A 26,018-nucleotide genomic window follows, 5' to 3' on the forward strand; every position below is an offset into this window, starting at 1 on the left:
AAAGCCCCAAAAGTTGAAACCCATAATTTCATAACCAAATCCGTCACACAATAATCAACATAAAAAGTTAAAGAAAACCTAATATTTTCAAAATTGCAGAAAAGTAAAGTGCAAAATTTTGAAAAAACCCAAAGACCGGACATTAATTTACAACAGGAAAAAGTATACTTTAACTCCATCTCCATGAACTATCATCAATTTTGCATTTACACTTTCAAACTTTAAAAAGTAATATCGAAGTCCCATGTACTGCTATTGCATGTCAAATTAAACAATTTTTCATTTTTCTCTCAAAAATGCCATTGAAGTCATTAAAAAACTAAAATAAAAAAATAGCTATTTGAAAAAAAAAAAAAAAAAAAAACTGAAGGGTTAACATGAAAAAGGCCTCCCTTCTTGGTCTTTTTAGGTTTTTTTTTTTTAAAAAAATTATTATTATTATTATTATTTAAATTTATGGGTATTTTGGGGAGAAAAATGAAAAATGTCTAATTTGACATGCGGTGGTAGTAGGGGTGCAAATGTGGGCGGGTAATAACCGCTAACTGCACTAACGCTAACCGTACTAGCTGCTAACCACTTTTTAAGACGGTTAGGAAAAACCGCTAATTGCTTAGGTAGTTACGGTTAGTTATTTTAGGTTTTTTAAAACTGATAACCGTTTACCGCTAACCGCCTATATATACCAAACGATGTATTTTTTGTGTTTAAAATTTTTAATATATATAAAAATGTATAAAAATATAGAAATGATGTTATATGTAGTATGATATTATCGTATTACTATAAAAACGACATCGTTTTTTTAAAAAATATATATATTTTTAATTCTTTTTAAATTTTAGGGAAACTTCACTTTAAACTCCTGAACTACCACAAGTTTTGAGAAGACCCCCATAAATTTCAAAAACTATCAATTTTATCTCCTGAATTTTTAATTTGATGAAATTTACCCACTTCTGTCAATTTTTAAACGTTAAAAGTGAAAAAATGACCATTATACCCCTAACTTTTTTTATAGAATTTTAAATTTACCTTTAATTTCAAATTAAAAATAATAATAAAATTATTATAAAAAAAAAACATCACAAGGTGACCATGGACCACCTTGTGACCTTTTTTTTTTTTTCAAAATTTGTTTTTTCATTTTTTTCAATTTTTAATTTAAGAAAAAAAATCGAAGGGTAATTTTATCTTTTTAGGGTTTTTCGTTAGGGTTTAACGGTAAAAATTGACAAAGGGGGTAAATTGCATCAAATTGAAAGTTTGAAGGGTGAAATTGAGAGTTTTTAAAATTTATTGGGATTTTCTCGAAATGCACGATAGTTCAGGAGTCTTTTATGAAGTTTTGGCCAAAAAAATTTTCTTTTAAAGAGCGGTTAGCGATTATTAAAGTTATTAACCGCTAACCGCCGGTTAACCGCCTATGTGATTATGATTAGCAATTTTGCCAATAATTGCTAACCGTAACTGCATTTTCGCCCCTAGGTGGTAGTATGAGAAATTCCAATGTCACTTTTTAAAGCTTGGAGGTGTAAGTGCAAAATAAATAATAGTTCATGGGACTAAAGCGTTCCCTTTACTAAATACAAAACACATAACATCATAAATGATTAATCGTCACACGTAAACGACACGCCTAAAGTATTGAACTTAAAGTACCAAATTTTTACACTAAAGACGGAAAATAGTTAATTACCTGGTGATCAACTTTGTCACAAATAATATCTCATTATATTGTTGCAAATCGAAAAGTAAAATGAACGGCAAATCACAAGTCGAACGAGATGTTAGGGTTCGTCGAGGTCACAAGAGCTCAAAATGACTTGAAAGGGAAAAAGTCTCCAAGCTGGTTGTCTTTTATTTGCATTTTTTTGTGTTGTATGGGTTAAGGGCATTTATGACTTTTAGACATGAACAAAAGGGGTATAATGGGAACAAAACCAGAAAAATAGCACACGTGAGGTGGCCTTGGTTAGGATTTAAAAGAAAAATTCTAATGGAAATGTGACATTACAAGCTTTTTAAACTTTGGTACCTGACAGACATTAGAGTTTTTGAAGTTTAAAACTGCAATCGTTTTTTTTTTATTATTATTTTGTAAATAAGGGAAACCAGGGCAAGGGAATGAGTAAGTGAAGTTTCTCTTAAAAGAATTAATGCAGGCACCTTAGTTTTTCTAGTTTTGTTTGTAATAATAATAATAATTATTATTATTGTAATTATTTGTTCCTTTTATCATGGACGTTAATTCATTGTTAGTCATAGGAAATACTCAATTCGATCATCACCAACAATAAGGTGGAAAAATAGTAATATAATTAAGTAGGTCTCCAACAGCTTGCGGATTATCAAAACAAACAAATTGAACAAAAATAACAACATCTATATATCTATATATATGATCACCATAACACTTTATTATTTTGAAACATGTAGGCTTTTTATAAAAGCACTTCATTCACCAAATTGTTTAGGTTAATGGATGAAGATCCATGTGGACCACTGGCCTCCTCGGCCAATTTCTTCCACTCCATGGCCTTTTTCTTCATTTTCTTACCTTTGTCTCCCTCCATCAGCTCTCTCACAATCTTCTCAACTTCATCTCTATTGGCACGACTACGAATCTCCATGCCAATGCCCCATTCATTGCAAGTATACTTGGAGTTTGTTTGCTGATCCCCAAAGAATGGCCAACAAAGCATTGGCACTCCTGCGGTCACACTTTCAATCGTTGAATTCCACCCGCAATGAGTTAAGAATCCTCCAATTGAGGGGTGGTTCAGCACTTCCTCTTGAGGGCACCAACTAGCTATTAGACCTCTCTCTTTTGTTTCTACATGGAACTCTGGCGGCATAATCGCTGATTCACCGATTACTAAATCTGGTCTAATTACCCACAAGAAAGAGTGCTTGCTATTTGCAAGTCCCCAACCAAACTCAGTGAGCTGTTGTGGTGTCATGACGGTTATGCTACCAAAATTTACATATAAAACTGAGTTGGGTGCCTTGGAGTTGAGCCAATGAAGGCACTCAGTTTCTTCTACCCATAAATTATACCCAATTGATTTCAAATGGTCATTGTGTGAGTGATCGAGCAGGAGTTGGAGAGGGCCAATGACATATAACCGAGGAAACATGGGGTAGAGAGCATCCAAAACTTCATGCTCTAACGCATCAACTGTCTGAACAATGATTGCTGCAGCTTTGGGAGCTCTCTCTACTGCTTCAACGATAAATTTGAACATAACATCATTGGGATCTGTGGTTTGAATAAGGCTCGGGAGATCCCTCAGTCGGATATCTCTCATGCCTGGAATCCAGTCTATAACTGTGTCTAGATATCCATTTGTGAGATAGCTCTCATCTGCAAAAACAAATAATGTTTTCTAGGTCAACAAAATGCAATTAAGGCTCCGTTTGTTTCGACGTAAAATGTTTTTTAATGAAAACTATTTTCAGTGAAGAAAAATGAGAGAACTGCAAGAGATAGTGCTTGTGCGAGAATGTGAAACTCAAACTCGAAAAATGGTTTACGCTTTTATAAAAGGAAAATCATTTTACGAAAATTAAAGGAAGTTTTGTGGTCAATGAAAAATATTTTTTTTTTATCACAATTTTTATTGTACTAAATACTAGAAAATAAGAAAAATGTTTTATAGAAAACCTTTTATATTAAAACAATAAGAGACTACAAAAAAAGGAATTTGAAGATTTCTGTAGGGTATTGCTGTTTTTGTTATACCTTTTAGTGGCGTGAAGCCTTTGTCCCTGAGATGAGAAAAATGCATAAAAGCCATTAAGCTGCAAGCAGAGACAGTGAAGAGCATTGCAATAGGGATTCCAAGTTCATGAGCAGCGGTAATAGTAAATGCCGTGAAACCATCGGAAACAATACAAGTCACCGGAGGATTGTTTTCAGTGTTGTGGAGTTTCCGGAGCAAGTCAGAAAAAGGAGCTAAGAAGTTCTTCATAACGGAATCGCAAAGGGAAGCGACGTCCTGGCTGGCATTGGGATCTGACGGAGGGAGGCTGTCGGGAATGGTGACGAATCGGAAGTCAGGGAGACCATCCAAGGAGTTGGAGCCTCTCGATCTCAGAAAACGTTGGTGGTTGAACTCGGTGTTCACAAAGGTTATGTGAAAGCCTTTGCGGTGGAGAAGCTTTGAAAATTTGAGCATGGCCTTTATGTGGCTTTGGAAAGGGGCTGCAACGCAAACTGCATGAGGCTTTTGATCAGCTGCTACCGTCTCGGACACCATTTCTTTCTTTCTTTCTCTTGCAAAATGATGCAATCTACTGGATTATAAATAGACCTATTTGATGACCATGACAATTTTGGCTTAGAATGTCATCTTCCCACTTGGCATATAACGCACGTTCTAGATTTACGACAAATGCACCGTCACCGAACCGGTGGCTGGTCCTAGAAATTTATCTATTTGGACTTTTTGACTTGAAATTCTGTCTACAAAATAATTGAAACTATATCTTGTTTCTGCCCCTTTATTATAATTTTTTGGACTTCTCATTGTACTTAAGTCTTCCTAGAGTTTTTCAGGCCCTCTAAAATGTAACGTGACTTTTAAAATTATTATTAAATTTGAGATGATTGTTATTAAATTTTTATCTATCGGTGATTTTAAAATGCACATCATATATCGGAGGACTCTAAGAAAACTTATTACATTAGTCCATGTTCACAGTGGCGGAGCCAGCCATTTTATATTGGGGGTGCCGCTAAATATTTGTTGGCGTCTTAAAAAAATTTTTCACTCTAAAAATTTGGTAATTCACACAATATATGCATCATAAAAAATATTTATAAAGGTTCATAAATATGTGCTCAAATTGATATATTAGAAATGTAATATGTCGATATTATATCAAAAAGATAGAAATTAAAAAAAAAAAAAAAAAAAAAAAAGTGTCTAGAATTTTTTGAGGGTGCCATGGGTTAAAACAATTTTTTGAAGGTGCCGTTAGTTAAAACAAAAAAGAATTTTGAGGGTAAAAAGAATAGAATTTTTTGTAAAAAGAAAAATTTTCTTTATTTTTTATTTTGAGGGTGCCATGGGTTAAAAAAAAAAAAAAAAAAAAAAATTAAAATCCACGGCACCCCCCAACTACATGTTCATTTATGAAACTAATTCTATTTCGGTTGATTGATGTGTTGTAAGTAACTTCTCATATCAACAACTACTTTAAAAAATAGATGGAAGAAGTCACTTTAAACATACAACGTCAATCAATATAAAATGAGTGTGATAAATAGGAGAGAAGACTAGCATTATTATGAAATTTGCATTGGCGAGATGATGTTAATTTTTTAACTTACTTATTTTTTTCTTATCAGCCACTTAAAAAAATTGTAATGGTACATACTCAACTCTCATTTCGCTCCTATACACCTAGGTTGATGTAGCAGTACCCAAGAGTTATTGAATCAGTCTTTATTGAAAAATAAAAATAAATATTTTAAGATCTGATAGGCATTCTCACATCATCCCAATTACATGAAGAGTGAGAGTTAAGTAGTTAACATTATTCTTCAACATATATCACGTTGGCAGTATAAAATAAATGTTATAAGCAGGTGGGAAGAATACAATAATTAATAATAATAATAATAATAATAATAAAAGGGTTAGTTCAACCACCGTTTTTTTTTTTCTTTTTTCTTTTTAGGACGGAACTGAAGAGGACAAAATTCAAATCAGAATTGGAATTGCAAAAAGATACGAAAGCAAGAATTAAAGAAGCCAAGTTATACATTTTAACATTAAAGAAGCCAGCTCTGACATGATAATCTTACTTTTTTTTAACTATTGCGTGTATCTTCCTCGAATATCCGGCACTCGTCATAAGCAAGAAACAATAGAATGCAGCCAAACTTTGTGCACCCAAAAAAATCAATTGGATATGCTTGTTGTAACGGTAGATAAAAGGCAATAATTGATTAAAGTAATTAATCCTTTCTTATTGTAAACAGAAATAATTGAGCATAAACATAGAATAATCAGCTTCAGTAGAAGCCATGCAGTAAACCAATTTCAAGAAGGCGTGTGCGTAATTAGACTTGCAAACTAGGCTCCAAGAGCCTGTTTTGAACTCTATAAATCACTTTTTGTAACTTATAAATATGATTTGGAAATTGAACCATATAAACTAATTCAAAGAGAAACTCACGTAAAAATGCATTTGAATGTAACCACCGAAAACAGCCAACGAGAAACCAAGCCAAATCGTCTAGGGTTTGAGTACTCGACCATAAGTATCCCCAAAAGGCTATTGAGCAAAGCCTTTAGCCAACAAACTTGCCATGCAACAATCAAAAATACCATTCACACGACGCTTTAACTTAAAAACCCACTTATACCCAACAATATTTGTGAAGGAAAGAAAAATTAAAACTCAAAAATATCATTATTTTAAAAAATAAAAATAAATAAAAGAACACTTTTATTGGCCCATATTTTGCTCACATTTTAAATAAGCGCTGATATAAATTATTTTTAATTTTCCTTAACTCCAATAATTTGGGTCTTTAAATATATGTTTAACTTTAATAGGGACTTTGTGGCAAGCGGCGAATAAATATATTAGCACATACTAAAAATTAAATTAATAAATGGACACTTTATTAAAGGCACCAATAAATTTATTTTATGGTTGTCATGTCACTTGCTATCAAATCGACCCAACCAATCATTTGCAAGTAAGAATTTCACGCCAAAACCCATAAGTAATCATTGACCACCCGACGATCAAGAGCAGGTTTTCTTCAAAGAGCAAATAAATCTTCAAGAGCAGGTTTTATATGTTGAAATTTTAGCAAGAGGGTACTACTTTTCTTTGGGATTTTCGTCATCATCTTCGTCATCTTTCTTCCAACATGTAATCAATAGAAAATTTCAAACAAAAAGCTAAGAATGAAAAGAAGTAGAAGAATGATGTGTTTGGTAAATGATTTTGAGCGGATAAACGATGAAAGAATTGATTAATGTGATGTAAGATAAAAAAAAAATAACTTCAATTAGGTCGTGATGTAAATTGTGTGTTTTGCACACTCCAATAAAAAGAAGATATCTCACTTAAAACACTAAAAAAATAATTACATATTTCACACCAATTAATTTTACTTCTTTTGACAAAGTATTTCATTGATAAAATCATCGGGACCACCGTCTTAATTAGTTTGTTTTGGAGAATCTAATGTTGGGGCTCGGAGATGGTTGTGGGCATTGGGTTAGATTGAATGGAAAAGTCCATATGTATTTTCATCTCTACTGTACTCTTTAAAAAAAAAAAAAAAAAAAAAAAAAAAAAAAAAGGTAAATGATTTGCTAAACATAACCTAATTACTTCCTGAATGAACCAAACATATGAAACAACATGAGGGAGACAGACTTCTTAATTTCTTTGAACATATCTCAATATCCTACATGAAAAGGCATATTAACTTTTATATCCTATAAAGGTATTTAGAGATTGTCTAATATTTCCTTGCATCCCCTTTTCATCTTTTACAACAAATAAAAAGAGAAGAAAGCTCCACCTGTATTTGAAACAGTAAAAACTTTATGTAAAATAATGTAATATAAACCTCCAATAAGTTTAAGCCGTCTACAACTACATAAGATGGCACATTTAATAATTGAAAATCTCTTAGAAATGAAATAAATCAATTGATGCATTCCAAGTTCAGTTCGAACGAGACTTGGAACGAGATGATCCAGAAAGGCTCATCCCAAGTTAGAACTAATAAATGACGTAGTTAGAACTGATTGCGGCAAATTTTTGTAAATCAACTTTCTTTTAGTTTTTTTTGTTATTTGGATTAAGAGTCTAGGTAGCATAAATATAGGTTATGATCGTCTAGAGCCTCGGGTGTATTTTGAATTTTGATTAGTTATCAATAAGAAACACTTGAGGAGTGGTTTATTATTTGTTTGCCTCAATTCTATGATTGGTTCTTCATTCTTGGTTTTAGGAAGAGTTATAAACACTAGTACGTATTTGTTAATTCTGCAAAACCACCATGCCTTGCTGCATCAGCAATATAGATGGCTTTTAAAGATACAGTTAAATTAAAATCTAATAAAAATTCATTATAAATTTAATTATGATTTTAAAAGCTACCTATAGATGTAGGAAATTGGATGCGGAGATGGGAGTATGTGTAGCAAACACCAAATTTTAATGTTCTATAGTTTACTTGGAAAACTATATAGTAAAAAAACATGTAAAATAATTCATGCATGTTTTGTCACATGAGGGAAATCCTGTGTGCAGATGATTATAAAATTTAATTTAATGTTCCACCATATATGGAGTTACCCCACATACATGTAAAAAAAAAACACATGTAAAACCCAGTAAATCAAGAGATGGATCTGATCATCTTCTGTATATAGGGAAACGCAATAATTTGCAGAACTTTGAAAAGCTAATGCCAATTATTAACATGCTTTTCATTCTTTCTTTCTTTCTTTCTTCGTTTTTAAGATGGGAAAAATTATATTTAATTCTTAGGTTTTGATTTTATTTTAATTTAGTTTTCGGGTTTTCAATTTTGAGAATACAGTGTTTTGTCTCAATTTAAATTGAGTAAATCTTTTTAGTAAATTGTTATACGATCATGTCAGTGGAAAAATCAACATTTTTTTTTGCAAGTGCTGATCCAATAACTATTTTTACGGTCACATTATCAAGTTATATGTCAGTCATATAATGAAACTAAATGCATTACTCGTTTAAAATAGGTCACTCTATTACTTAATTTACTGTTGAAGTCAATGGTTTCTCATCTGGTACTTGTATTTCATTTGACACATCAGTGTTTATGTCTGCATTCGATGCAATGCCATGTCAATAAGTGCTAAGTCATTTGTAGAAAAAGAAATGACGAAGATATGGGCTCCAAAAGTTTTATATATATATATATATATATATATATATATATATATATATATACTTTTTACCTACCAAAGTTTCACCTTATTTTCAATTTAGCTTCTAATGTTTAAAAATTGGCAATGATCTCAACAATTTTTTTTTTTTTTTTTTTTCATGCTCTCCATTTTCAGATGGCATACCCACTTAGAGAAACGGTTTTGGCTGCCCACTATGGGAACCATAGAATATATTTCTACCTTTCAGCAGCATCAAGAAGCCCCAAAAGTTGAAACCCATAATTTCATAACCAAATCCGTCACACAACAATCAACAAAAAAAGTTAAAAGAAAACCCTAATATTTTCAAAATTACATAAATTTATAAAAGGGAAAAGTAGACTTTAACTCCATCTCCATGAACTATTATCAATTTTGCAATTACACTTCTAAACTTTAAAAATTAACATCCAAGCCTCATGTACTACTATTGCATGTCAAATTAAACAATTTTTCATTTTTCTCTCTAAAATACCATTGAAGTTATTAAATAACTAAAATTAAAAAATATATAAAAAGCTATTTGAAAAGAAAAAAAAAAAAAAATTAAGGGGGTTAAACATGAAAAACCCTATTTTTTTTATTTTTTTTTTATTTTAACTTTATGGGTATTTTTGGGAGACAAAGGAAAAATGTCTAATTTGACATGCAGTGGTAGTAGGGATGCAAAAGTGGGCAGATAATAACCGCCCGCTAACCGCTAACCAACTTTGAAGGGAAAAACTGTTAACCGCCTAGGTAATTATGGTTAGCTATTTTAGGTTTTTTCAAAACCGATAACTATTTATCGCTAACCGCCTATATATATATATATATGAAACTACGTATTTTTTGTGTTTAAAATTTTTAATATATATAAAAATGTATAAAAATCTAGAAATGATGTCGTATATAGTATGATATTATCGTATTACTATAAAAACGACATCGTTTTTTTTAAAAAAAATATTTTTTTAATTTTTAAAAAATTTTGGGGAAACATCACTTTAAACTCCTAAACTACAACACGTTTTGAGAAAACCCCCATAAATTTCAAAAACTCTCAATTTCATCCCTTGAATTTTTAATTTGATGCAATTTACCCCCTTCCGTCAATTTTTAAACGTTAAAAGTGATAAAATGACCATTATACCCCTAAATTTTTTATAAAATTTTAAATTTACCCTTAATTTCAAATTAAAAATAATAATAATAAAAAATTATTATAAAAAAAAATCACAAGGTGACCACGGGCCACCTTGTGACCATTTTTTTTAAAAAAAAAAAATCGAAGGGTAATTTTATCTTTTTAGAGTTTTCCGCTAGGGTTTAACGGTAAAAATTGACCAAGGGGGTAAATTGCATCAAATTGAAAGTTTGAGGGGTGAAATTAAGAGTTTTTGAAATTTATGAAGGTCTTCTCAAAACGCTCGATAGTTTAGAGTCTTTTATGAAGTTTTGCCCTAAAAATTTTCTTTTAATGAACGGTTAGCAATTCTTAGAATTACTAACCACTAACCACTGGTTAACCGCCTAGGGGATTAAGATTAGTAATTTAGCCAATAACTATTGACCGTAACCGCATTTTCACCTCTAGGTGGTAGTATGAGAGGCTCCAATGTCACTTTTTAAAGTTTGGAAGTGTAAGTGTAAAAATAAGTAATAGTTCATGGGACTAAAGTGTTCCCTTTACTAAATACAAAACACATAACATCATAAAGGATCAATCGTCACAAGTAAATGACACGCCTAAAGTATCGAACTTAAAGTACTAAATTTTTACACTAAAGAAGGAAAATAGTTCATTACTTGGTGATCAACTTTGTCACGAAGAATATCTCATTATATTGTTGCAAATCGAAAAGTAAAACGTACGGCAAATCACAAGTCGAACAAGATGTTAGGGTTCGTCAAGGTCACAGGAGTTCAAAATGACTTTAAAGGGAAAAAGTATCCGAGCTTGTTGTCTTTTATTTGCATTTTCTGTGTTGAAATATCGAGACAATATAGGTTAAGGGCATTTATGACTTTTAGACAGAGGGCGTCCAGAACGGACATGGTCTGAAAGAAGGTTGGGCATGGATTGCAAGGTTCTTGAACACTCTTCCTGCTAATCGATATACGGGTGTTGCTCTGTATGCATTCCTGGAAGTAAGTCAAGTCGGTATAGAAACATAATGCACTTTCACAACATAATATTTGAAACCTTCGAGGTTAAAAAATTGCATGTTTCCACAGATGGCAGGCTTTGCTCTCTTCAGAAAATACAAATCTCAATTCATGAAAAACCTTAGCATCATCTCTAACGACTTTCTGGAAGCACTGAAAGCACGTGAAGAGCTTGGGTTAAGGGCAACCGTCGTCAGGATCCAATCCTACATGGAAGACAAAAGGTTCCTCGAGGAGCCAGAGGGAAGGGGTTTGCAAGGTTCTTTGCTATCAAGTGTTCTGGTGTGAGAGCAAGCCGGGAATGGAGGATGAAAACAAGGGATTTGATTTGATTTGATTTTCAAGAACTACATGTTGTATATGTATTAGCCATTTTTCTGATTTGATTTGAGTTTTAATAAGAGAATGTGTCGTTTGAAGTTGCAAAGTATTTTGTATGTGGACCAATGTGCTTGTGAAATTTGTTAAGAAAGGTTGTGTAGATGAGTCAAATTGTTTTGATGAATGACTCCAGTATAGATTCAATTGAAATTGTCAGGTTCAACTCACCTACCCTGCTTACAGTTGCTGAAAAAACATTGTATGTACCAATGTTTATCAAAACAGAAACAATACAAAACAGCAAAGCCATTGTGCCACTTGAAATTGATTCAATTATGCGACGTGAAAGCCATTGTGTGACTTGAAATTGATTCAGTTCTCATTTTATGTACCAATGTCCCAAACAAAGAAGAATTATTGGAAAATTATCAATCATTGTTCCAGTTCCCTGGCTGGAGTTTACTACTAATAAGATCAAAACGTTTATTGCATGCTTCAACAGGCACATGAGAGAATTCCTCTGAAATAATTAGTGCTGAAATAATACAATTTACTAAATTTTGCAGACATCTTTTAAGGTTTACCTTCAATTCTAGTACATGGATTTTTTTTCTTTCAAAAAGCATTAATAATATTTCCGTAACCAAGATGTGACATAGATTTGATAAAACGAGGACATTCCTCCAAAATCAGGCCACATTGGCGCATGTCTGCTAATACTCATATTTAGGCACCCCATAATTTATCAATGTGTATATTTTTATTTTTTTAATGGTTCCGTAACCAAGATGTGACATAGATTTGATGAAATGAGGACATTCCTCCAAAATCAGGCCACATTGGCGCATGTCTGCCAATACTCATATTTAGGTACCCCATAATTTATCAATGTGTATATTTTTATTTTTTTAATGGATAAGCCACACCCCCCCCCCTACAAAAAAAAAAGTAGGGTTATAACTATTCTTTACTCAGCGGAAAATAACACTCATTTTGAAAAAAACCCCAGTTGGCCTAGTGGTTGAGGCTTGTGGTCTTGGGGAATATCACCTCATAGATCCCATGTTCACTTCCGAGAGTGCGGTGCACGAGTCCGAGGTTTACTCTGCAGGGTTAATTCCTCGTCATAAAAATAAATAAAAATAAAAATAAAAAAATAAAAACTCATTTTGAAAAATTGAAAAATCAGAACATGCACATGGCATTGACCAGCATGTACTCTCTTACACTTGTCTTATTTCACTGTCCAACACAGGCATGACTTCTTTGTTGCTCCAAGAACAAGAACAATTCATTGCTAAACAATCCTGCAAATGCAGACTCAGTTATGTTGTCACCAGCTTTGGCTTCTCTAAAATAATGAAATAAGACATGAGTGTATGAAATAATCAATGGACAGTCAAGTCTCACTAATTAGGAGCTACCATATTTGTAGTCTACGTGCATAGGTCAGTGATATAAGACAAAAACCCCACTTTTCATGAATTTCGTTATCTTTGGTTACCTTTTAAAATGTGCTTTTGTCATAGTAAATCCATTAAGAATCGTGCATTAGGAATTAGGAGTTTTTATTAATAATAATTAGGAATTCTTATGTCTTAAAGATTAGTAGTCCTTATTAATTTTTGGGAAATTATATCTAAAATCCTTAGGTAAACGCGCTTTTTTAAAAAATTCCCTGGGTATGTTTTTTGGAAATTTAATCCTTGGGTAACTCGAAACTACTAGAAACTCCCTACCGTCAATTTTTGTTAACTTCTGTTAGTCTACTCAAAACTCACCGTTTTATCTGATTAAAATATTATTTTTTTATTAATTTAATTTAAAAAATTCAATCTTAAAATTTAAAAAAAAAAAAAAAAAAAATTTGAAGGGTGGCCAGGGGTGGCCGTGCCACCCCTGGCCACCCCCCCCCCCCCCCCCAACCCCTATGGGGTTCCACCCCCAAGTGGTTTGGGGTGGCCTGCGGGCCACCCCTTACCACCCATGGGGTGGCTCGAGCCACCCCTTGGGTGGCTTGGGGTGGCTCGCGGCCACCCCTTTCCACCCATGGGGTGGCCGCAAGCCACCCCTTGGGTGGCTTGGGGTGGCTCGCGGCCACCCCTTTCCACCCAAGGGGTGGCTCGCGACCACCCCATGGGTGGAGGGGTGGCCTGCGGGCCACCCCAAACCCCCAAGGGGGTGGCTTGCGGCCACCCCATGGGTGGAAAGGGGTGGCCGCGAGCCACCCCATGGGTGGTTTGGGGTGGCTCGCAGGCCACCCCAAACCACTTGGGGGTGGCCGCAAGCCACCCCAAGGGTGGTTCGCCCACCCCTGGGGTGGCTTGTGGCCACCCCATAGGGGTTGAGGGGGGTGGCCGGCCACCCTTGAAATTTTTTTTTTTTTTTTTTAGATTGAATTTTTTAAATTAAATTAATAAAAAAATAATATTTTAATCAGATAAAACGGTGAGTTTTGAGTAGACTAACGGAAGTTAACAAAAATTGACGGTAGAGAGTTTTCTAATAGTTTCGAGTTACCCAGGGACAAAATTTTCAAAAAAAAATACCCAAAGAGTTTTTTAAAAAAACGCGTTTACCTAAGAATTTTAGATATAATTTTCCTTAATTTTTTTATCAAGATTTTTAGTATTCGTAGGATTTGGATTTGTAGCCAATATAAAGGCATGATTTGGTGTTTGTTATCATTGTTGTTCATTAAATAAAATTTATTTTGAGAGATTCTCTTTTTTACTTGTGGATTCCATAGATTTTCCTGAAGGGTTTTAGAACGTTTGGAGTTATCGTGCAACAATTGGTTTTTACTTGTGGATTCCATAGATAACACAATTTATTTCCCACGTGGGGCTATATGAATAAAAAATTAAACAATAAGAGTTGACGAGTAAATTTAATTATTTAGTGACTGACTTATTAAATGTCACGTAAACTACGGTATCCATTTGTAGAGAACTATATGGTAGAGGAAAAAGCATGGGAACAACTTTTTTACTACAACACCTTTACAAAAATACCATGTGAATTGCTACATTAGTGTCAAAAATTTGATGAAAAATACTAAGGAATGTTTTGTTCACGTTAGGGTGGAAATCCGGAAGGAGTTGCACATTTTCTCTTTGCAATCTCTATAGAAATCCAGAAGACCCACCTTGTCGCTGAAACAATAGGCTGCAACTTGGGCATAGGTCATCTTGGTCACTTTCTCCAAGTCCTTCTGGGCTCCAGTTGAGATCTTCCCCACCAAAACCTGATTGAAGGAAACAAAGAGTTCCACATTTAATTAACTCTATCAGAAGTCTATCTATCATGCCCAAACATAACATAGTTTACTAGGCTCAAGAAGCAAGCCAATCAAGCAGACCGGCATGAGCCCCCATTAAACTGCTTCTCTCTTTAGTGATGAAAACCCCGGAATTTTGGCTCAAGATTTGAAGCACTTCAAATGCTCTTAGATAGTAAATCGTTCCCCAAAATTGTGTTATACCATGTGGACTTAAAACACTTTAACACCTATAAGAAATGTTGTGACAATCATGAAATTTCTGACCTCCCTGTTTGAGTACCATTTACAAGCTATCCACAAAATGGATAATATATACAACATCAATTAAGGAAAAGAAATGCTGTTTCCTTCCCTCCCTTCTGCAAGGAACAATTTGCTCGAAAAAACATGTAATATCTTCAAATGAGAAAGTGAGGGATCAGGTATATACATTGTCTAATGTTCAGATGTAAAACTCAAGGCCCGAGTGTTCCGTATCATGATCCATCATCATCTGACTGGTAAACCAATTGTAAAAGAATATCCATTTAAGACCAAATAATTATTTGTATCTACAGAATATTCAAACATCAACACGTTGTTGAGAGAAAGAGGGAAGAGGGGAAAGAGAGAGCAGCTCTGCGGTCAATGGTTAGGGAATGGTCATGATAACAACTTTGTGCTAGTGGTTTCATCCACTTTCTACACACAAATATGAACTTGTATGCTCTGTTTATTGTTAAGATGTCACTGGGAAAGAGGAGGTTAGAATATTACATAATTTCAGCATTTGAAGTTCACATTCCTTAGAGCTTCTAAGCAATGAAAATGATCATCATCCATCAATGTATAAAAGCCATAAGAAATGAATCAATATAACAAAACTTATTTAGTGAGAAAGAATGGAGTACATTATGTGCAGCCAATCACATGATCAATAAATTATGAACATCACAGTCCAAACCTGCACCTCATGGCTCATTTTATTGTCCATTGAAGCGTTGACGCTAAACCCACCTTGAACGTCTCAATTAAGAGAAAATTCTTTTTTTCTTTTCTTGTTAAATGTATATAAGCACTTTCATAACAGATCAATATTTCCACTTCTAAACAAGTCCATATTAACACATCCAGCAAAATGTGGAAAGAAGGGAAAGAGGAACAGTAAAATTACCTGCTCAGCAGCTCGACCACCATGGGTCATGCAAGTCATATCAAAGAGCTGCTCTTAGATATCATTGGGAACATACTGAGCAAACCCCAGTGCTGCAGTACCACGAGGAACAATAGTGACTTTAACCAAGGGTTCCGCATGTTCCAAGAACCAACCAGCAGCAGCATGACCTGACTCATGGTAAGCAACAGTACGCCACTCTAGTTTGCTTATTACCTGTGGAAAGGACAAGTAATGGTTTACATGTCTTGATACATGAACTTAGGAATGGCTCTATTGTTAGCGGTTTAGATCCGTCTTCAAATTAATGATGATGCCATCACCACTCAAAAGTCAATCACCAAATTAACTGATACCCAAATGTATAGCAACATCATCATACCAAGGTGAAAATGGTGCAATACTAGTTATTAGCAGCCACAAGAAGGATGGATGGAGGCATCAACACCCCGAGTGTTACAAAGTGTAAAAAAGTTCATGCAATATAAATTACCGATTACTATTGCAATCTATTTGAAATATGGCAAGTCACCAAAGGCAATGACTTAGACCACCCACATATCTATTAGAAACCATAAAACCGACTGAAAGAGTGCTGAAAAACAATGACCGCTTCTGATCATGAGGACCGACAAAAATTGGCGAAAATATAAAGGCAAGGAACAGTAATGGAGCAATTAAATTTTGGAACTGCTTCACCAAGTTCTCCTGGGAATTCCCATGAACACCAGAATTTGAGTCCCCTGGAACAGGACGAATAATGAAAATGCAGCTGTAGCACAAAGTAATGACTACCATGAGGCTGTACATTGAATTTTTTTTTGATAAGTAATAATCGAAATACCTGTACATTGAATTGTAGTCTTAACATCATATTTAGCTACCAATGGTGTCGTCTATAGAATAATACCCACTGCACGGCTTCAGTTCATCACATCAAATAAGTGAAAACAACGAAGTAGCCATTTATATACGAATAAAAAAAAAAATTGATTAGTTGTAGCCAAAAATCACTCATGCACCCTGGAAGATGATTGCTGGAAAATTTTAGTACTATTAAAAAAAATATTTAATGACCGTCTTGGGTCACCGTAAACTACAGGACTCCAGTTGATATTAGCCTCCAACATAAATCTTCTACTTATTCTCTATGAATAATCACCTCTCAAAAGTCGACAGCATAAAAAAAAAAAATATAACCATAAATACAAACTACCAAAGAAAATGCACATTATAATTGATCCATTTTCAACAAAAATTAACATATCACACAAAGCACTAGAACTAACAAAAACGTACCTTTCGACTCAGATTTCTGGTCATTCGCTTTGGGAATTTCCTACATGTCCTTCGGGTAGTAATTCTCATAGTCTACATTGACCAAATATATACACACACACACACACAAAAAGTTAAAGCATTACAAACGATCAAACCGAACCAACCAAAAAAAAAAAAAAAAAAAAAAAAAAAACAGATTGAAAACAAAAAACCCTCATTATCCACTTACTCTTCTTCTTGGGCGCCTGGCTCGATAAAAAGCGCCGAACCCTAGGGTTTGCGAGGACGGAGCTGAAATTCGACAAGTGCGAATTCGCAACGAGCTGCTTTCCAGCTCCAACAGATGTGACATAGCCCCTCACAAGCCCTAGCCCACCATCGGCGCGTGAGAAGCACGCATTGCCGGTCGAGGGCAAGAGCGATTCACTCGCTAACACAGCCCTCTCGGCATAGTTACTGGAAATTACATTCTGCACAGCCAAACATAAAATAAATTCAATTATTCATCTGAAAATATATAAAAAAAAAAAAAGAAGAAGAAGGAATGAATAAGGTGTTACTCTTTGGAAAGAGGAGCGAACCAAGCGAAACAGAGAGCGTCCAATTCTTGAGAAAATCATTGCGTCGACGATCGGGACATGAATTGGTTGATGTTTGTGAAGCGCGCGAGAGAGTATTGAAGCTGTTTGGTTGCTGAGAAAATTTCTGGGAGCCCGGATATTGAAATATTGATGGGTTTGTTGTGAGGGAACTGAAACGGGGAGAACAGAAAAAACATTTGATGGTTAACAGGAATTAGAGACCGCCTTGTTTTCAATGTCTTGACTCAGATTACGCAAGTACCCTTGCAATGAAAGTAGATTTGGCCCATTTCTGTGGGTTAGTTTCGTTTATCCTTTGCTGGTATGCTAAAATTGCTTTAACATGGGTTTCATGGCCGCTTTGTTTCTCAGTTCAGCCCAGTTTCATTTGGATCTTACATGTAACTGATGTAAGTATTTGAACCCCATTAGAGCATTCTTAATGGGATTAGCAAGGTAAGCTAGAAAACTCATTTTTGTTAGGGGTAAAAAAATGGTTACGGTTAACTATTATTAGTTAAAACCGCTAATCTCAATTGCCTAAGCAGTTAGTAAAATTGAATTTCAGCCCTAATTTTTGCTATTTTAGCTAGCCACTTCCCAAAAGCATCATAGCATTGTTAGCATCCTCACCAAATTTTACTCACCAAAATAACTAAAAGTACATTTTTCTCTATTTTAACTACTCATTTTTTTTATAACAACTCTAAAAGCACTCCTTGCAGCCTCACCAAAGCCATTTTTTGGTTATTTTGGTGATGAAATTAACCAAAATGGCATACATGTTCACTTTTTAGCCTCACTACTTTAACAAAAAAAAAAAAAAAGTATTGAGATGAATAGTACTCACCAAATTTAAAAAATACTATTCACTCACCTATTGATTAAAAAAATATAATTTATCTCTCCCTTTTTGCTTTTTGTTTATTGTTTCTCTCTCATTTTAAACAAATATAAAAATTAGAAAAAAAATAAATAAATTTTTGAAAAATAATATTTAAATGAAATAGTGAAAGTGGATTGTTAAAGTAGTGAGCGTGCTCTGAGTACTCTAAAAAGGTGAGTTATCAAAATAACAAAAAATATTTTGGTTATTTTTGTGAGTAAAATTTGGTGAGACTGCTAGGAATGCTCTAACAGCCTCACTATTTTAATAATCAATTTTCACTATTCTATTTAAATATTATTTTTCAAAGATTTGTTTATTTTTTCTCTAACTATTAAAGGATGAGAGAGAAACAAAAAACAAAAAGGGAAAGAGAGAGAGCGAGAGAGTGAAATTGTTTTTTTATTCAATACGAATTAAAAAAAAAAAAAATACTCACTATTAATAGTGAGCACTGTTTACTCACCATTTTTTTTCTTATTAAAATTGTGAAACTGGAAAAAGAGTTTTTAGCCACTTTTATCAAATTATCTCACCAAAATAACCAAAAAATGGTTTTGATGAGATTGCAAATAGTACTTTTATACATTAAATTCTATAAATATTTATCAACTTCATTTAAATATTATTTTTATTATTTTTTTTCCATTCTTATAGCAGTTGGAAGGTATTCTTATGAAAATCTATTCTTAAAATCGAAAGAGCCTTAGAGCATCGACAATAATAGATAAAAACAAATCATCCTTCAAAAGTACATTCTAATGCAAAGATAATAAATATTACAAATTATGGCACAAAACAAACACAGAGAAAAACGCTATGTTCTCTCTCCTCAGACCCTCCATACTCTCCCTCCAACTGCTGCCATGAAGGGAGGGAGTTTTGGCTCCCTCCTCCTCCCACTCCCCCTCTAAATCCCTTTTGTTTTTTTTAATCGACTTACAATTAGGTTTAGATTAAAGTGTGCTCTTTTAAAAACACTAAAAAAAAAAAAAAAAAAAAAACAAAACAAAACAAAAAGAAACAGTCTAAATATAGACGATAAATTACAAATACCAGAAAACAACCCAAAACCCATATGCAGCAAACCCACTAAAAGATCAAAATAAACAGTAAATATGGACAAATTATTCAAAAGAAAAATACCAGTTCAATAGTGTTATTTTCTCAGATTCTCCCTTAGAAATACCAGTTGCCGTTTGAAACATCTGCAAAAATGTCGAAGCTTTTTGGTGGTTTTTTTTTTTTTTTTTTTTTTTCTTGAGAAAGAGATGAAAAATAAGAAGCAAGGGATCTCATTTTCCCCTTTCCCATATACGAGGGAAATTTTTTTTAGACGGAAAAAGAAAAGCCTTTGGAGGGAATTTTTTTTAACCATCCACTAAAAAAGTAGGTGTTTCATTCTGAGCCATTAGATGCATTCAATGGCTCAGATTTGTAAAAAAATCCACGGCTAACCGGGAATCTTGATGAGGAACCGACCTAAAAAAAAAACCCTAACCCTAACCTAAATTTAATTGTTCCGGAGAGTATCACCTGCCGCCCTTCTCTCTCTCAGACGCTCTCGACGTCTCGCTCTCTCACCAATCAGACCGACGATTCTCTGTGCTCTCGGCGTCTCGCGCCTCGCGGCCTCGCTTCTGTGCTTTGACGCTCCGTGCTCTCCTCGCCTCTCACGGTCTGTCTCGTCTCGCCTCTCAGTTGAGGTATGTTTGGTTTTCTTTGGTTTTGTTTAGATTCAGAGGCTCTCATGGTTTTCTCGCCTCACGGTTTCTTTTGTTTTGTTTGGTTTTCAGCCCATCTTGTTGAGATTCAGAGTCTGACCTCAACGCTCTCAACCAGTGTGTAACGGTAATGCGTGTTTTTCAGTCTGGGTTTTTTCATTTAGATCGGAATGTGATTTGAAGGTTGATTTTTGTTGATGGGTAAGCCGTATTTAGGGTTTATGGGTAGCGTTCTTTTTGCCCATGTGATCACTTTTGGTTTTGTAGGTTCACTTGGTATAATGAATTTGATATCTTGATCTGTGTTTGTTTGCTTTCATTTGGGTGTGCGATTATGTGTCATTTACAAGTCTTGAAGTAACTTATTTTGAATTACTTTGTGTGTAATATGTGTAGTCTTTACCCTTTTTTCTCTGTTTTTTTTTTTTTTTTTTTTTTTCGTTTTGATTTCTCCTCCTCTGGTAGTGGCACATAGATCCCGTTTTTTTAGTTGTTTTTGGATTTCTAATATGAGTTTGATTGTTCTAAATCTGAATCTCAGATTTTTTGTGGGTTAAATCTAGGTTTTCTCATTTTTAGGGAAATATATGGGCCTTTCGTGTGAAGTGTTGTCACTTTTTAGGGATTCTTTTGTAAACAAACATCTTGTTTGCTGAACCGCATCAAATCTCTGCAAAAGCACATCTGAAGCATACAAAAGCAAAGTGCAGTAACTCCCTCTCTTGATCCTTTGATAAACCTCTGTTTCAAACAAAAAATTGTCAAAAATCCATACAAAACCCCACCAAGAAAATCATCAAGCACATAAATAAACACTATAAAAAAATAAATCATTTATTTTTGGGTGAGAGCAATTGATGGAGTGAAGAAATATTCTGCAGCAATAGTCATTTATTTTGCCATTTTTTTTTATATGCATTAACTTTTTGTGTGTATTTTTTTGTAGAAAATGGTTGTCAACACTTCACAGGGGAGACTACAGAATGAGATAGACGAAAGAAACAACGCTTTAAGGTTGACTTACAATAAGGTATTGCTAGGCTCTACAGATATTAAGTTTTGAGATTTTTGAATATTTATTTTCCTTAAGTTTATTGACGCCTGGATAATGTTGTTTGTAGATTAGATTTCTAATTGTTAGTAAGTTATTTTATTGAATTCAAAGTATACGATATATAGGATCTCCTACAATTTTTCCTTTGGGGTATGTTGACCTGCTTCCTTTATATAGTGAGTGACATGTTCTCTTTTTTTGTTAGGATTTCAGCAGCATTGAAAGACATATTTCTAGGTTGATCAGACAAATAAGTGGGACCAAAGAGATTGTCAGGTGAGGGTACCTAATTTTTATTTTTATTTTTGGCATTCATTCAATTCTTAAGTTACACACACCCAATGGTTCTTGAACCGACTATTTCACCCTCCACCTCATTTTTATTGTGGGAGTACGTATTTTTTGAGCTAGAGCTCATTGACTAGTACACCCTAAATTATATTATCACGATAAGTATGCAAATGACATCAATTTTTTCCCTTCATACTAGCCAATCACAACTTTTCTTGGGACTTGCCCTAACAGTGATATGAAGGACTTAGTTTTTGCCTGCCTTCAAGTGGATTTTTACCCTTGACTTTGGTGGACCAGATTGGCTGGTTGGAACGGTAAATTAAGTGCCAACCCCTTGGCCTTTTTGGTTTTTTTTGTTTGCATCATTCAAGACACTAAACTAATAAAGTGATTGTAACTGATCGGACTGGTTGATTTATCTTCTGTTATTCATTTGTGAAGAATGTACTTACTGCTTCAGCCTCTTAAGATAGATGAGGGATTTCTTATTTTTGAGATGATTTGATCTAGTGGCATGATTTAGGTTGGAGCCTGTATGAACTTACTACTGAGGCATTTTATGGCTTTTGGCATGATAGCTGATTGTCTTCTAAGGCTCTGTGATTGGCTCTGGTTAGCCAATCCATCATCTTTAGCTTGCATAGCTGTAGAGAAGATGAGTTTCTTTCTAAGGCTGAGCAAGTCTCATTGTTAAAGAACTCAAATTTTGGTTTCATTCATGATCTTCATTTTGGTTAAAATTCTTTGCAATAATGTAATTAATACTTCTGTATCTTTGTTTTTATCAATTTACAACTTGCAGTGAAAAGTCGCATGATATTTTTAAGATTGTCAATGATCCTCTTTGCCCTCAATCCATCAGCATTGCAGCGTTTGCAAAGAAGGTAATTTCAAGTATTTGGCCAAAGACGTGCATTTTTTTTCTTCCTTGATTTATTTGTTGTTTGTATCATAAAAGTCATGAGAATGGGAAGGATAGAGGGAAAACTTTGAAACATGCATGTTAAATATGCTTAATGTTGGAAAATATGGGATTTTATTTGGTATATGGAAATAGAGTTGAAGGACAACATTTAGAAGTTGATCTAAATACTCTGTAAGCGTACGTGCAAATCAAAACAACGGAGAAGGTAGAACTTAGAAATTAGGTTTACCATTGTATTGTAAAAGTTCTCTACCATGAACTCGCCATGGGTTTAGAAAGAGAAAAAAAATCTAACATGACTTTTATTACCATGTAAGGCCTTAACAGTTTGAGATTGTTTGACAATGGAATTTAAATAGTCATTTCCTCTTATTTTAAGAAATTAATTGGATCTAGTCTTGAGAGGCTGTTCTGCTCATATATTTTTTGTCATCATATTTGATTAGTCTTTAGACTTTCTACTATTATGCTCTGGTTTGAAATTTTGCCATTACAGGATACTTACATAAAACACTCCTTATTCAATTTTGATACAGGTTGTCTCACGCTGTGAAAGCCCTGAAAACAATGCATTTGCATGTGGCCATGTCATTGTTCTTGTTACTTCACAGGTACATCATGTTGAATTGATTGGTATTGCTAGATGTTGATTAAAGAGATCCTTCATTGGTTAATGGCTGTTGGATGCTCTTTTTAACTTTCTTTTACACATTAGGATGATATTCAAAGGTTGGAAAACCAAAGGATCCATTTCAAAACTTCAAAATATTGCTACTTTACGGACTATTTTGACTTGTTTTGTGCTTATGAGAGAAAACATGTGTACGCTCTGTAAGTTGAGAGTGATGTCAGCTTGATGCAGATGGTAGCGGTATAATTGTTATGGCGAGGGTTTGATGTGGGCACCTTTTAGGGATATCTTAATGAAACAAAGCCTAGAGGGGTTTCATGGAAGGTATTATTGTGAAATTGGAAGAAGTCCTCACATCAGGATTTAGATGTTTGTTCTTGTATTCCTATACTTCTGGAAATACACATGCCGACACATACATTGATATGACTAGTAAAGTGCACAAGTCCTCACATCAAACATTTTAATCATAGTAATCCTAATCACGAAGAAAGCTAATGCCTTTTCTTCATTTGATATGTACGTACATGCATGTTTGTAGGAAGAAATTGTGTGCTCCTTTCCTTGGAATCAGTGTTTATGCAATAATAAAGTCTTGCTATGCCAAAGTAACTCATCCATTTAGCAATATTGATTTCTAAATTTACTGAAGATATAGAGTTTTCTCTGTACAATTGCATTGATATTTGCCCATCTTTCGATTCAGGTTCCACTTGCAATGGATCTCCTTCTAGCTGAGCTCCACAGAGCTTGCATTTACACTGTTCCAAAGCACATAATGTACTCAAAGGTGACGTTTATTAACTCAAAGACGCTATTTATTAATGTTTGGTATCATTGTGCTATGGTGATTTTTATAATTATTCTTTCAAGTTTTTGACGAATCCAATAAAATAGTAAAGTGGAAAGTTTTAAATTGCTTGGCCTTCTCTCTTGTTACTGCTGCTCTTGTTTTGGATTTGGCTGTGACTGTATGGAATTTAAATTAATTTTTTTACTATTTCAGTCGGCATTTGAATCCAAAGAGGCTTATTTCAAGGCTATTGGATACAAAGAAAGTGACGGAAAGATTGAGAGCAGCGAGGACTATTTGAGACGGTTAGAGTCCTACATGAAACTGTATGGGGCTTTGATTCAGGTTTGTATCTATGATCTTATGCTTTAGACTTTTTATGTGTTGAAGTGCTTTATTTTTAGTTATAGGCAATTCACGAAAAGCAAGCTTTGTTGATATGGTACTACTATCACACCCATCTTTAGTCTCTTTATTCATGAAAACAAAAGCAGCTTATCAAGAATGACTGTTTTGGCAGACGGAAGTAGATGGCGTCCAGAACGTACATGGTCTGAAAGAAGGTTGGGCATGGATTGCAAGGTTCTTGAACACTCTTCCTGCTAATCGATATACGGGTGTTGCTCTGTATGCATTCCTGGAAGTAAGTCGAGTTGGTATAGAAACATAATGCACTTTCACAACATAATATTTGAAAACCTTTGAGGTTAAAAAATTGCATGTTTCCACAGATGGCAGGCTTTGCTCTCTTCAGAAAATACAAATCTCAATTCATGAAAATGCTTAGCATCATCTCTAACGACTTTCTGGAAGCACTGAAAGCACGTGAAGAGCCCGGGTTAAGGGCAACCATCGTCATGATCCAATCCTACATTGAAGACAAAAGGTTCCTCGAGGAGCCAGAGGGAAGGGGTCTGCAAGGTTCTTTGCTATCAAGTCTTCTGGTGCCGGGAATGGAGGATGAAAATGATGGGATTTGATTTGATTTTCAAGAACTACATGTATATTAGCCATTTTTCTGATTTGATTTGAGTTTTAATAAGAGAATGTGTCGTTTGAAGTTGCAAATTATTTTGTATGTGGACCAATGTGCTTGTGAAGTTTGTTAAGAAATGTTGTGTAAATGAGTCAAATTGTTTTGATGAATGACTCCAGTATAGATTCAATTGGAATTGTCAGGTTCAACTCACCTACCCTGCTTATAGTTGCTGAAAAAACGTTGTATGTACCAATGTTTATCAAAACAGAAACAATACAAAACAGCAAAGCCATTGTGCGACATGAAATTGATTCAGACTGTAAAATTATCAATCACTGTTCCAATTCCCTGGCTGGAGTTCACTAATAATAAGATCAAAACGTTTATTGCATGCTTCAACAGGCACATGAGAGAATTCCTCTGAAATAATTAGTGCTGAAATAATACAATTTACTAAATTTTGCAGACATCTGTTAAGGTTTACCCTCAATTCTAGTACATGGATTTTTTTTCAAAAAGCATTAATAACATTTTCATAACCAAGATGTAATTTGATGAAACGAGGACATTTCTCCAAAATCAAATCAAGTCACATTGGCACCTGTCTGCCAATTCTCATATTTAGGCACACCATAATTTATCAATGTGTATATTTTTATTTTTTTTTTATTGGAAACCACCCCCCCCCCCCCCCCAAAAAAAAAAGGTATGGTTATAACATTTCCTCACTCAATGGAGGATAACACTCATTTTGAAGAAAACCCCCAGTTGGCCTAGTGGTTGAAGTTTGTGGTCTTAGGGAATATCACCTCATAGATCTCAAGTTCGAGACTTGCTAGGTGCAAACTCCCCCTTAGAGGGTGTAGAAGCCAGCGATTTGCCTGAATCCGTGTAGGAAAACTTCCGAGGGTGCGGTGCACGGGTCCGAGGTTTACTCTGCAGACGTAGGTTCCCCGTCATAAAAAAAAAAAAAATTTAAAAAAAAAACACTCATTTGAAAAATTGAAAAAA

At 34.3% G+C, this 26,018-nt stretch overlaps 3 protein-coding genes across 7 annotated transcripts; 1 reads left to right on the top strand and 2 right to left on the bottom strand.

Moving 5' to 3' along the window:
- Nucleotides 1–2,444: 2,444 nt before the first annotated feature.
- LOC132161954 (7-deoxyloganetin glucosyltransferase-like) lies at nt 2,445–4,292 on the bottom strand. The gene is made up of 2 exons (XM_059572182.2): nt 3,746–4,292; nt 2,445–3,367 (listed from the first exon to the last, which is right to left on the bottom strand). The coding sequence occupies exons 1-2, from the start codon at nt 4,260–4,262 to the stop codon at nt 2,445–2,447; spliced, it is 1,440 nt and encodes a 479-aa protein (XP_059428165.2). The 5' UTR covers nt 4,263–4,292.
- Nucleotides 4,293–12,619: 8,327 nt separating this feature from the next.
- LOC132192128 (uncharacterized) lies at nt 12,620–17,909 on the bottom strand. Of its 5 annotated transcripts, none has more exons than XM_088511214.1 (6): nt 17,701–17,909; nt 17,370–17,610; nt 17,159–17,230; nt 15,860–16,075; nt 14,572–14,670; nt 12,620–12,730 (listed from the first exon to the last, which is right to left on the bottom strand). In XM_088511214.1, the coding sequence occupies exons 2-4, from the start codon at nt 17,490–17,492 to the stop codon at nt 15,914–15,916; spliced, it is 357 nt and encodes a 118-aa protein (XP_088367340.1). In that variant the 5' UTR covers nt 17,493–17,610; nt 17,701–17,909; the 3' UTR covers nt 12,620–12,730; nt 14,572–14,670; nt 15,860–15,913. The 5 variants fall into 5 exon arrangements, with proteins under 5 accessions (XP_088367340.1, XP_088367341.1, XP_088367342.1 ...); XM_088511215.1 differs by lacking the exon at nt 12,620–12,730 and adding an exon at nt 15,137–15,203 and having other exon boundaries at nt 14,399–14,670; XM_088511216.1 differs by lacking the exon at nt 12,620–12,730 and having other exon boundaries at nt 14,399–14,670; nt 17,722–17,909.
- Nucleotides 17,910–20,102: 2,193 nt separating this feature from the next.
- LOC132192170 (mRNA export factor GLE1-like) lies at nt 20,103–25,152 on the top strand. Its single transcript, XM_088511183.1, has 10 exons — nt 20,103–20,313; nt 20,404–20,458; nt 21,278–21,361; nt 21,591–21,661; nt 22,482–22,563; nt 23,141–23,215; nt 23,942–24,025; nt 24,242–24,373; nt 24,549–24,671; nt 24,760–25,152. The coding sequence occupies exons 3-10, from the start codon at nt 21,281–21,283 to the stop codon at nt 25,006–25,008; spliced, it is 897 nt and encodes a 298-aa protein (XP_088367309.1). The 5' UTR covers nt 20,103–20,313; nt 20,404–20,458; nt 21,278–21,280; the 3' UTR covers nt 25,009–25,152.
- Nucleotides 25,153–26,018: the final 866 nt, after the last annotated feature.

This window comes from Corylus avellana, chromosome 10 (assembly GCF_965113065.1).
Source record: "Corylus avellana chromosome 10, dhCorAvel1.hap1.2, whole genome shotgun sequence".
In the NCBI taxonomy this organism is placed as follows: Eukaryota; Viridiplantae; Streptophyta; class Magnoliopsida; order Fagales; family Betulaceae; genus Corylus; species Corylus avellana.

What these genes read in the sequence shown, in the direction of transcription:
- LOC132161954 (XM_059572182.2), bottom strand. Translation starts at nt 4,262, where the DNA reads ATGGTGTCCGAGACGGTAGCAGCTGATCAAAAGCCTCATGCAGTTTGC. An exon ending in AGGCTTCACGCCACTAAAAG is followed by an intron (nt 3,368 to 3,745) that starts GTATAACAAAAA and finishes TTGTTTTTGCAG; the next exon opens with ATGAGAGCTATCTCACAAAT.
- LOC132192128 (XM_088511214.1), bottom strand. Translation starts at nt 17,492, where the DNA reads ATGTCACATCTGTTGGAGCTGGAAAGCAGCTCGTTGCGAATTCGCACT. An exon ending in CCAGGCGCCCAAGAAGAAGA is followed by an intron (nt 17,231 to 17,369) that starts GTAAGTGGATAA and finishes TGGTCAATGTAG; the next exon opens with ACTATGAGAATTACTACCCG. An exon ending in CCAGAAATCTGAGTCGAAAG is followed by an intron (nt 16,076 to 17,158) that starts GTACGTTTTTGT and finishes TCCTTTCCACAG; the next exon opens with GTAATAAGCAAACTAGAGTG.
- LOC132192170 (XM_088511183.1), top strand. Translation starts at nt 21,281, where the DNA reads ATGGTTGTCAACACTTCACAGGGGAGACTACAGAATGAGATAGACGAA. An exon ending in GGGACCAAAGAGATTGTCAG is followed by an intron (nt 21,662 to 22,481) that starts GTGAGGGTACCT and finishes TACAACTTGCAG; the next exon opens with TGAAAAGTCGCATGATATTT. An exon ending in AGCACATAATGTACTCAAAG is followed by an intron (nt 24,026 to 24,241) that starts GTGACGTTTATT and finishes TTACTATTTCAG; the next exon opens with TCGGCATTTGAATCCAAAGA.